The sequence below is a fragment of the Hemitrygon akajei genome, chromosome 7 (genome assembly GCF_048418815.1).
Source record: "Hemitrygon akajei chromosome 7, sHemAka1.3, whole genome shotgun sequence".
Classification (NCBI taxonomy): domain Eukaryota; kingdom Metazoa; phylum Chordata; class Chondrichthyes; order Myliobatiformes; family Dasyatidae; genus Hemitrygon; species Hemitrygon akajei.
The window spans coordinates 67,700,496-67,713,278 of NC_133130.1; the positions used below are offsets into that span (position 1 = coordinate 67,700,496).

Genomic DNA, 12,783 nt, shown 5'->3' on the forward strand with positions numbered 1-12,783 from the left:
ATACTGGTCTAAGCACTGCTGGGATGGAACCCGTCTAATTTCTGCAAATCCCACTTTGCCTCAATGCCTCAGAAATCTGAAGCCTCAGCATCTCTCCCACCACTCTTTCATCTGATCTTCCACCCCTACTCAAATCTTGCTGGCATATAACTAATTAGCTATGTATGTTGTGCCTCCAGGACTTCATCCATTCTTCTTTTATTATTGATATTATGGACTATGATCTTTGCCCATGTTTGAACTTCAATGTAAAGAACTGCCAGGATTTGGTGCACATATACCAATGTTCCACCACTTCTGATATGAATATTACAATATTCAAGCTGTTAGACATAGGTTCATACAGCACAAAAACATGTCATTCCATCTCACTAGTCAATGCTGGCTAAGATTCCCATCTGAGATAGTCTCATTTGTCTGTGTTTGGTCCAAATCCCTCTAAACTTTTCTTATCCAGGCAACTGTCCAATTGTCTTTTGGACATTGCTAAAATTCTTATTCCTATTAAATACCTCACCTCTCATTATAAATCTACACCCTCTGGTTCTTGATTCTCCAACCCTGGGAAAAAGCATTGATTTGGTGCTTGAAAAGTCAATAAGACAGCTCTCCCAATATTGACATCAAACTCCGAATATTTCTGAAAAAGAGTTAGCTATATCCAAACCAGTTTTATCCTACTTCCTATTTTAACACAGTGACTATGATACGACTGAATTTTCACTCAGTCATTTCAAATGGAGTTTAAGAGTTAATCACTTGGAGTACATCTCAAATTACATTTCAGCTATCGACAGCCAGATACATTTTTATGTCAATCGGGAGTTTTATACACACTAACAGTAAAAATAAGTTTGTTGTGTAAATTTCAGGATTGAATTTAATTGAATAAAATAGTTCAATCGACCATTTACTCCACTCAAGAAAGCAAATTCAGAATGTTAAATAAATGATGAATTCCGGTTGTCTGATTATAATATAGGCCAAAACCAATTTCCTCCACTATCTGCTGATACCTCACCCCAATAAAACTGATAATATCTAACATGGGAAAATATGAATTTGATAACATTGGATCACATAGCGAAAAATTAGTTTCTAGCATGATACTACTGCAGAATATTTAAGCCACATAATTTTCAAAATAGCAATTCACTTACTTTTCCATAGGATCCCTGACCCAACACTTTAAGCAATTCGAACTGAGAGGGATCTGCTTTTTCAAAACCTTCTTTTACATGGTTGCTGATGTCTATTTCCTTCACAATGCCTTCATCCTGTTGGAAAATGGTTACATGGAAAATTACAGGTGTTGGAAATCTTATAAGGCAGCAATAAACCATATATTCTTCACAATATCATTTTAATTTATATTTCTTCATTAGGCTGCTGACACAATCTTGTCCATACAAGTAGTTGGTTATTATTATATTCTGGGATACTATTGAAAATTTATCTCTGCTATGAGCTGTATACATTAGATTTAGAGGCAGTCACATGGCATTTTAACAAAGTGGGGTATCTAGAAGATAAATAGAAGACGGAGTGAAAAATAAATCATTGGAGGGAGGATATTGTTTGGTGTTATAAAGCTTATCAAGAATTGGAGATTTTCCTTTAACCTTAAACACAATTCTTTCTTAGATGTGATCGTACTTCAGTAGTTTTCATTAGAATACAATGGTGCACAACAAACTCCCACTAACAACTTCTGCCTCCTTATTTGCCTCACAGCTAGACAAAAAATTGAGAACCCAGGGGGATTTGACTTAGTTTTTGCAACTAGAGTATTACACACATCACAGAATGACTCACAATCTATTCACTTTACCTAATTACAAAGATTTTAATTGCAATTAGCTTATGGCATGTGTGAGCTATGTGTGAGGATTCAGTTCACACACGCAGTGCACCATAAATGAAGAATTAAGAGATACAGAAGTGATAATATCAGAGGGAATAAATGTTGGCAGATAAAATATAATGTGGAGGATAATCAAGGTAGAATAAGGGGAAGAAATGCATCCTGAATATACAATTTTAACAGGGAAGTGAGAACTCCAGCTCTGGGATGTACATTTACAAGCCTTCGAAGACTTTTCTCTTCACCCTGTCTAAACCCTCAATTCCCTCGACAGGTCTGGCTAAAACTGGATACAGTATTCCAGATGAGGTGCAATCCAGGTCTGGTACATGTTACTGATGAACTTCTCTTAGCTTTCCACTATTTGCAATTGTCACGTCAGATTAATTACTTTTTTGGCTGTTACTTAATTTCTGATGAATTTCTGACTTATCACTAATGTAACACTTCTAAACTGTCATAATGAAATAATTATTATTTGCTTCGGGATTTAATTGTTACAAACTGACTGTGGAGGTGAGTTATTGAGTACTGTGCAACAAACTCCAGCAGCAAGTATCAAATCAAACAAGTAAGTCATTCTACAAAATAGAATTCAACCCATCTGGGGCTTGCTTTGTGTGATTGCAACAAGATCTTATATTTATGGCAAAATGTCCCAACATTGATTAGCAAACAAAATTTTACACTGAGCCATAGGAGGGAACATTGGGACAAGTGAACAATTGTTCTGTTGTAAAAGGTGGATTTGAGTGTAACGCACTGAAATGGCTTCTCTGTAATGTTCACCGCTGAGTTAACGGTCTCTCTTTAGCAGCAATGATTGGATTATGGCTGGAGATAACAGGACTGTGGTAGGCATGTTAGCCAATCAGGAATTTGTTGCCCTGTCTTGTGTATCTGGAAGAAGTTTTATCGCGGGCTTTTGCTGGAAAGAGATGAGGAGAGAAGACCGGAATGGAGAGAGTTGGTAGACCACCGGACGGGGTGGACTTGGAGCAAGGGTCCGAAGGGCAGCGACGATCAGAGGAGGTCGATGGTGAACAATCGGCTTATCAGTGAGCTCCAACTTTGTGCAACTGACTGTCTAATAAGATTGGGCTCTTTTCATTTATTTTGTTTCTCTACTAACCATATAGTCAAAGTAAGAATTATAAAGCTAATCGTTTAATCACATATTGTGTACTGTTTGTTATTTCGGGGTACTGATTTGTAACAGGGGACACGTCGCATAGTGTCCACCCAAATGAGATTTCTTAAGTTTGGCCAGGCCAGGGGTTATCATCCCCATATTAAGTCGCTAGTTGAATCGAGAGTTACATGAGGAACAACTTACTAGAGAGGGAAAGCATGAAAGAGATTGATAGAGCTGATAATGGGGACATTAACATAAAACAGAGGTGGGCAGCTAGCAAAATTTGAGAAGTACAAGGAGACTTGTGTGCTGTAGGAGGTTACAGAAATAAAGATGAATAACTTGAGAACAAGAATAGGTATTTTAAAAGCAAGTCCTAGCTATCAAATCAACAATAACTCAATGCTATTGTTGACGAACATAAGCAATGATGAATATGCTGTGAGTCAGGAAAAAGAGAATAGAAAATGTGCTTAACTTTGTGGAGAGTGGCAGGCATAAAACTGGCTAAGAGAATATTGGAACATGAGGTGTAAAGGTAAAAGAAAATATGGATATGGGCTTCATCAACAGGTGAACTGATGCAAATTTGCAGTCTGATTTCCTGGATCAGGGAAAGAACGTGGGCTTGGAGTTCAGTGCAGAGTTAAATAGGAGGCAAAGAATTTAATTTCAGTTTAGATAGTGGCCAAGAGACTAATCTATGCAATATTAAACATGAGTCTGATATAGATGCAAAGGTTTAAGAGCAGGGTTAAGAAAGAAATCAGAAGGGCAAAAAGGTATGAGATGGATTTGGTAAATAGGGTTAAAGATAATCCCAAGTGGTTCTTCAACTTTATCAACAGTAAAAGGGTGACTAAGGAGAGACTAGTTCCTCTCAAAAACTATCAGAGTTGCCTATGTATGGAACTGCAGGAAATGGCCCAGATGTTTAATACCTATTTCTCCTCAGTTGTACTAGGGATAATTCATGGCTGCCAGAGGAATAGGGCAATAAGTAGTAAGGTCTTGGAATATACGTACCGTACACTATGAGGGAGGAGGTATTTGCAATCTTGAAGCACACCAGACCAAGTGCACCCCCTGGACATTATGGGAGGCGAGGGAAGAAATTGTGGAGGCCCTTGTCAAGATACTTATTTTGCAATTAGCTTCTGGTGAAGTTTCAAAAGACTGGGGCTAGCTAGTGTTGTCCCATTGTTCAAGAAATATAGCAAGGACAGGCCAGTGAGCCCGACTTCTGTTGTGGGGAAGTTAATGCAGGGACAAGATCTACCATCACTTGGGTAATCAAACTGATCAGAAATGGTCAGCATGGTTTAGACAATAGACAATAGGTGCAGAAGTAGACCATTCGGCCCCCGAGCCTGCACCGCCATTTTGAGATCATGGCTGATCAACTACTATCAATACCCGGTTCCTGCCTTGTCCCCATATCCCTTGATTCCCCTATCCATAAGATACCTATTAGCTCCTTCTTGAAAGCATCCAGAGAATTGGCCTCCACTACCTTCCGAGGCAGTGCATTCCAGACCCCCACAACTCTCTGGGAGAAGAAGTTCTTCCTTAACTCTGTCCTAAATGACCTACCCCTTATTCTCAAACCATGCCCTCTGGTACTGGACTCTCCCAGCATCTGGAACATATTTCCTGCCTCTATCTTGTCCAATCCCTTAATAATCTTATATGTTTCAATCAGATCCCCTCTCAATCTCCTTAATTCCAGTGTGTACGAGCCCAGTCTCTCTAACCTCTCTGCATAAGACAGTCCTGACATCCCAGGAATTAACCTCGTGAATCTACGCTGCACTTCCTCTACAGCCAGGATGTCCTTCCTTAACCCTGGAGACCAAAACTGTACACAATACTCCAGGTGTGGTCTCACCAGGGCTCTGTACAAATGCAAGAGGATTTCCTTGCTCTTGTACTCAATTCCCTTTGTAATAAAGGACAACATTCCATTAGCCTTCTTCACTGCCTGCTGCACTTGCTCATTCACCTTCAGTGACTGATGAACAAGGACTCCTAGATCTCTTTATATTTCTCCCTTACCTAACTCTACACCGTTCAGATAATAATCTGCCTTCCTGTTCTTACTCCCAAAGTGGATAATTTCACACTTATTCACATTAAACGTCATCTGCCAAGTATCTGCCCACTCACCCAGCCTATCCAAGTCACCCTGGATTCTCCTAACATCCTCATCACATGTCACACTGCCACCCAGCTTAGTATCATCAGCAAATTTGCTGATGTTATTTTCAATGCCTTCATCCAAATCGTTGACGTAAATTGTAAACAGCTGTGGTCCCAATACCGAGCCCTGTGGCACCCCACTAGTCACCACCTGCCATTCCGAGAAACACTCATTCACCGCTACCCTTTGCTTTCTATCTGCCAACCAGTTTTCTATCCATGTCAATGTCTTCCCCCCGATGCCCTGAGCTTTGATTTTACCCACCAATCTCCTATGTGGGACCTTATCAAATGCCTTCTGAAAATCGAGGTACACTACATCCACTGGATTTCCCCCGTCTAACTTCCTGGTTACATCCTCGAAAAACTCCAACAGATTAGTCAAGCATGATTTACCCTTGGTAAATCCATGCTGGCTCGGCCCAATCCTATCACTGCTATCTAGGTATGCCACTATTTCATCCTTAATAATGGACTCTAGCATCTTCCCCACCACCGATGTCAGGCTGACAGGTCGATAGTTCTCTGTTTTCTCCCTCCCTCCTTTCTTAAAAAGTGGGATAACATTAGCCATTCTCCAATCCTCAGGAACTGATCCTGAATCTAAGGAACATTGGAAAATGATTACCAATGCATCCACAATTTCCAGGGCCACCTCCTTTAGTACCCTAGGATGCAGACCATCTGGACCTGGGGATTTGTCCTTGGCCCATCCATACATCTGGGAGATTGCTTGTGTCTTCCTTAGTGAAAACAGATCTAAAGTACTCATTAAATTCTTCTGCCATTTCTCTGTTTCCCATAACAATTTCACCCAATTCATTCTTCAAGGGCCCAACATTGTTCTTAACTATCTTCTTTCTCTTCACATACCTAAAAAAGCTTTTGCTATCTTCCTTTATATTCCTGGCTAGCTTGCGTTCGTACCTCATTTTTTCTCCCCGTATTGTCTTTTTAGTTAAGTTCTGTTGTTCCTTAAAAACTTCCCAATCATCTGTCCTCCGACTCACCTTAGCTCTATCATATTTCCTTTTTTTTAATGCTATGCAATCTCTGACTTCCTTTGTCAACCACTGTGGCCCCTTTCCCCCCTTTGAATCCTTCCTTCTCTGGGGGATGAATTGATTTTGCACCTTGTGCATTATTCCCAAGAATACCTGCCACTGCTGTTCCACTGTCTTTTCTGCGAGGCTATCCGTCCAGTCAACTTTGGCCAGCTCCTCCCTCATGGCTCCATAGTTTCCCCTGTTCAACTGCAACACTGCCACCTCCGAGCTGCCCTTATCCTTCTCAAATTGCAGATAAAAACTTATCATATTATGATCACTACCTCCTAATGGTTCCTTTACTGCAAGATCGCTTATCAAATCCTGTTCCTTACATATCACTAAATCCAGAATAGTCTTGTCCCTGGTCGGTTCTCGTACAAGCAGTTCCAAGAATGCATCCCGTAGGCACTCTACAAACTCCCTATCCTGTGGTCCAGCACCAACCTGATTCTCCCAGTTCACCTGCATGTTGAAATCCCCCATAACTACTGCGACATTACCTTTGCCACATGCCAATGTTAACTCCCTATTCAACTTGCACCCAAAATCCATGCTACTGTTTGGTGGCCTGTAGACAACACCCATTTGGGTCCTTTTAGTATGTGGGAGGTCATGCCTCAAAATCTTTTGGAACTTTTAAAAGAGTTAACTAAGGGGATAGATGAAGGAAGGGCAGTGAACTGTATCTATATGTATACTACTAAGGCCTTTGTCCACATGGCAGACAGATCTGAAAGCTGGGTCACATGGCATTCATGAGAAGCGAGTGAGATGGATTTAGAATTAGCTTGATCATAGGAAGCAGAGGGTGATGGTTGAAGGTTGATTCTCTGACTGGGGGATGCCCCTTGGTTGCTATTCATAATTTACATAAATGATTGAATGTGAATATATATGGTAGAATTAGCAAGTTTGCTGATGATACTAAATTTAAGGGGCCTTATGGATAGGGATGGACTACAAGGAGAACTTGATCAGTTAGGGAGATGGCTGAGGAATGGTAAATGAATTTCAACTTAGGTAAGTGTGAAGTGATGCATTTTGGAGAGTCAAACAAGGGTAGGCCAATATAGTGAATAGCAAGGCACTTCTGAGAATTGTGCACAGAGGAACCTGAGAGCACAAGTGCAGAGATCACTGAAGGTGGCTGTGCAAGCAGACAGGGTGATTAAGAAGGCACTTAGCATGATGGTCTTCATTAGTCAGAGCACTAAGTTAGTGGTAGGGGCATTTTGTTGCAATTATACAGTCATTGGTGAAACTACACTCAAAGTATTATGCATGTTACAGGAAAGATATCTCTCAAACTGAAGAGGGTGCAGCAAAGATTTATGAGGATACCACATGGACCAGATGTCTTGAGTTATAGGGAGAGGTTAGCCATGCTGGATATTTATTCCTTGGAGAGAAGAAGATTGAGAAGAGCTCTCCATAAAACTATAACACATTGGAGCAGAGGGCCATCTGCCATCGAGTCTGCTCTATAAGTCCATCATGACTAATTTATTATCTCTCTCAAGCCCATTCTTCTTCCTTCTCCCCATGACCTTTGACACACTGACTAATTAATAATCTACCAAGCTCTGCTTTATATATACCCAATGACTTGGCCTCCACAGCCATCTCTGGTAATGAATACCACAGATTCACTACCCTCTGGCTAAATGGATGTCCTGCTATTCTGAGGCTGTGCATTCTGGTCCTAGGAAACATCCTTGCCCGGCAGCCATTGGGCATCTGGAACTAGCAACCAACCAGAAAAGACCCCTTTATTCTCACTCTGCCCCCTACCAGTCAGACAATCTTCTACCCATGCTAGTATCTTTCTTGTAATACCGAGGGTTCTTATCTTGTTAGGCCTCATCTACAGCATTTTGACAAAGTTCTTCTGAAAATCCCAATAAACAACATCCACTGACTTTCCTTTGACTACCCTGCTTGTTATTTCCTCAATGAATTCTAACAATTTTGTCATGCAAAACTTCCCCTTAAGGAAACCATGCTGACTTTGGCATACTTTATCATATGCCTCCAACTACCGAAGATATCATCCTTAATAATGGACTCCAACATCTTCCCTATCACTGAAATCAAGTTAACTCACTTATAATTTCCTTTCTTCTGCCTCCTTCCCTTCTTAAAGAGAGTATAGAGACATTTGTGCTTTTCTAGTCCTCCAGGTTCATTCCAGAATCTAGTGATTCTTGAAAGATCACTACTAATGCTTCTACAATCTCTTCAACTACCTCTTTCAGGACTCTGGGGTGTAGTCCATTCTGGTCCAGGTGATATACCTTCAGAACGTTCAGCTTCCCAAGAATCTTCACATTAGTGACAGCAACAACACTCACTTCTGTCCCCTGACACTCTCGAAAGTCTGGCTTACTGCTATTGTCTTCCACGGTGAAGACTGATACGAAGTACTTATCATTGTCTGCTATTTCGTTGTCATCATTTTCCAGCAGTCTGATATCCACACCTGCCTCTCTTTTAAGTTTTATATATTTGAAAAAGCTTTTGGTATCCTCTTTTATATTATTGACTAGTTTCCCTTCATACTTCATCATTTATCTTTCTGTTGGTTTTTAAAAGCTTCACAATCCTCTAACTTCCCACTAATTTTTGTTATATTAAATGCCCTCTCTTTTGCATTTATGCTGTCTTTGACCTTCCTTGTCAGCCACAGTTGCATTACACTCCCTTTTGAATATCTTCTCATCTTTGGGATGTATCTATCCTGCTCTATCCGAATAGGTCAAATAGCCATTGCTGTTCTGCTGTAATCCCTGCAGGTGTCCCCTTCCAGTATACTTTGGCTAGGTCCTCTCTTATATCTCCGTAATTCCCTTTACTCCACTGTAATACTGATATATCTAACATTAGCTTCTCCCTGTCAAACTGCACAGTGAATTCTATCATATGATCACTCCTTCCAAAGGGTTCCTTTACCTTAAGCTCCTTTATCAAATCTGGAGCACTGCACAATGTCCAATCCAGAATTGCAATTCCACTATTGGGCACAACCAAAAGCTGGTCTAAAGAATCACCTCATAAGCATTCTACAAATTCCTTCTCTTGGGATCCAGCACCAACTAGATTTTCCTAATCTACTTGCATCCCGAAATCCCCATGACTATTGTAACATTGCCTTTTTTACAGGCCTTTTCTATCTCCCATTGTAATTTGTATCCCACATCCCTGCTAATGTTTGGAGGATTGTGTAAACTCCCATCAGGTTCTTCATACCTTTGCAGTTTCTTAACTCTACTCACAAGGATTTTACATTTTCTGATCCTATGTCGCCTCTTTATAAGGATTTTCTTTCATTTTTTTTTTACCAACAGAGCCACTCCACCCCCTCTGCCTGCCTGCCTGTTCTGTCAACACAATGTGCATCTTGGATGTTAAGCTCCTAAGTATGATCTTCCTTCAGCCATAACTCAGTGATGCTCACAACGTCATGCCTGTCAATCTCTATAACTACACTACAAGATCTTATAAGATCTTACCTTATTCTGTGTAGGAATCCGACAGGAGTTTATAAATTCATGAGGGTTATGGATAAGTAAGGGATTGTAGTACAAAAAAAAAGGATAAACCTTTAATCTAAAGAGGAATTGTGAAAATATTCAAGAAAAAGTCCCTACACCTTATGAAACTTTATGTCCAAATTAAGAAGTGAATAATGAATCTTTTCAAGGTCTAAGCAGGACATAATGTCTCTAAGCCATTGAGCATGAGTGGGTGGGGCAGCATCTCTCCACCTAAGAAGAACTAACCGTCTAGCCAAAAGAGATGCAAAAGATAATGTTCGACGTTTAGTCGGACTCAAATGTATGTCAACTTCACCCAGGTGCCAAAAAGAGTAATCAAAGGGTTAAATTCTAAATGGCAATTAAGAATATGGGATAAAGTTAAAAAAAAATCTCTCCAAAATTTCTCCAAACTAGGACAGGCCCAATACATATGAATAAGAGAAGCCTCGCCCCCTTTACACTTAACACAAAAGGGACTAATATTCGGATAGAACCACGATAATTTAGTTTTAGACATGTGAGCCCTATGTACAACCTTGAACTGCAAAACGCAGTGGTGAGCACATAAAGAGGCTGAGTTAACTGATTTAAGAATTGAATCCCAAACCTCATCAGACAGAGAAATAGTTATACTGTTTTCACAGGGTTGGGGGACTCTAAATCTAGAAGGCATAGATACTAGATATGAGGGGGCAAATTTAAGAGAGATCTTAGATGTAACTTGTTTGCACAAAAGGTAGTAAGTAGCTGAAATGAGCTCCCAGAGGAAGTGGTTAGGCAGGTACATCAGTAACATTTAAGAGGCTTCAGAATAGGTTTATGGAGGGGAAGGGCTTGGAAGGCTATCAGCCAAACCAGAGGCAAATGGGACAGCAGGGACCATGTTGTGATCTGCATGGACCAGATGGGCCAAAGGGCCTGTTCCCATGTGGTATTATTCAATGGGTTTACATTTCAATCTGGTTGATACTACATTGTAGCAATGTATTGGGGCAGTCAGAAAGAATGTGAATCTCAAGGCTACAAAATAAATTAGACAACATATTTAAGTTAGTAGATATGTATCAATTGAATCTATGACCAAAAATCTTCAGGTTATGATGCAGTAAAAAAAAACATGAATAATGCTGAAAGCTCTAAGGTAGAGTTGGAGGAATTTTGGAATGCCAGTCATCATTATGCAGTCATCAAATAGATAGTTCTGTTTTAAATTGCATCATATTTGAAACACAGCCCTGGATATATCTAAGTCCTGAAGGAGATCCATAGAAAAGAACTAAAGCAAAACTGCGATCAATAGCTCCCGAAAATTCCAACCAAAATTGAGGCTGAAGATGCAGCCATTTGGCCCATGTTGAAAAATTGTCAACGATCCTTGTTATCATATCAGAACATGCCCCAGCTCAAAGTGGGCATAAAGCCAAACAAACCACAGGTTTATTAATTCGTTCAATCAGAAGGTTTGTCAGTGGAACAGAAAGCCGCCAGAAAACATTCAAACATTGTACTTCAAAGTGCAACACATTTCTAATCACAGGAAACTTATTTGTGCCAAAATGTGAAGTTTTTCACCTGGTACAATGCAAAGAAATACTCAGATACTAGTGCCAGATGACTGAGTTATGATCAAGAGCACACGGGCAGAAATCCATCCTCTGTTACATATTCTACAGTATATCCATGGCTAATACATTACTGTGACAACTGCGCACAATACCCTGCTTCTGAAATTCAGTTCCTGATGTATCCATGTTTAAGGGGTAAATTGTACAGAACAAAGATATTGACAGATTAGTATGTATGACTGAGGATTTATTTCTGTCCCTTTGGTCTTTCAGCATTGAAACAGAGAGGTGAGCTTTTTGAGTTATCTAAAATGGTAATTAATTCAGGAAAAGTGAACCTAGCAGACAAATATAAATGAAAGTTTGGCAGCATGAAAATAGATTTTAGGATTTGTACCATAAAGTTCTTTACAAGGAGAATGTTTACCACATGAAACGATAATGGAAGATAAAGGTCTTGCATATTATTTCAACTCAGGCCTGGGCGTAGCCTGGATGCACACCAATTTGCCTACTATCAGAGCAGTTGTCATTTCATTAGCCCTTCTCTCAGCTCTGGAACATCAAAATAAAGAAGATGGGTTTCCGGTGATGTCATCGTCGAGAATGGCAGCTTAAATCACTAGCTCCTCTGGAAAAACGCGTATTAAGCCCCATTAACCCATCAAATATAATATTTTTCGAAAAATATTTGAACTGAAAAGAGGGGCAAGAATGGGGAGAAGAAATGGAAATAAAAAAAGCGACACTGCGGAGCCTGCGTCCGAGAGGAGTGCACCAAGCGGCTCTCCTACCCGACCGCGTGCGAGCAAGGCGGCTGCTGGGCCTCGTTCAGACGAAGCGGCGAATGTCTTCGAAATCCTGAAAGAAATAATGGAGGTCCAGAAAGATATAAAGCAGCAGCTCCGTGATATTAAGGCAGAGCTCGCCAGCGTTAATCAAAAAATAGCGGTGGCAGAGACTCGCATTGAGAAGGTGGACGATCGTATTCAAAACGTGGAACGGATACTGAGCAAGACAATAAAAATCATACATCACCAAGAAGGTAAACTGCTTGATCTGGAGGGAAGATCACGGTGGAAAAATATCAGAATCTACAACGTTCCTGAAGGAGCGGAGGGCCCGTCTATGACGGAGTTTGTCGGAAAGTTACTGTGGGACACGCTGGAGCTTCCTCCAGCTATGAAGCTGGAAGTCGAAAGAGCCCACCGCGCGTTAGTCCCAAAACCTACCCAGGATAGAAAGCCACGCTCAATTATAATTAAATTCCTTCGGTACAGCACCAAGGCGGAGATTCTACGACGGGCCTGGGGTAAGAAGAGAGTGTTTTTACAGGATAAATTAAAATATTTCGACCAAGATTACCCCCCCCCCCCCGCAGTCCTCCAGAAACACAAAGAATACTCCGAAGTAAAGCGAGTATTAAAGCAAAATA

At 40.6% G+C, this 12,783-nt stretch overlaps 1 protein-coding gene across 2 annotated transcripts in view; it reads right to left on the bottom strand.

Annotated features, from left to right (window-relative positions):
* The window catches only part of rps6ka2 (ribosomal protein S6 kinase, polypeptide 2), a 162,095-nt gene that overhangs the window by 112,274 nt on the left and 37,038 nt on the right, over nt 1-12,783 (bottom strand). For both annotated transcript variants that reach the window (XM_073051102.1, XM_073051101.1), the window contains exon 2: nt 1,161-1,277. In XM_073051102.1, the coding sequence (XP_072907203.1) occupies nt 1,161-1,277 (117 nt within the window). The remainder of the gene's footprint in view (nt 1-1,160; nt 1,278-12,783) is intronic.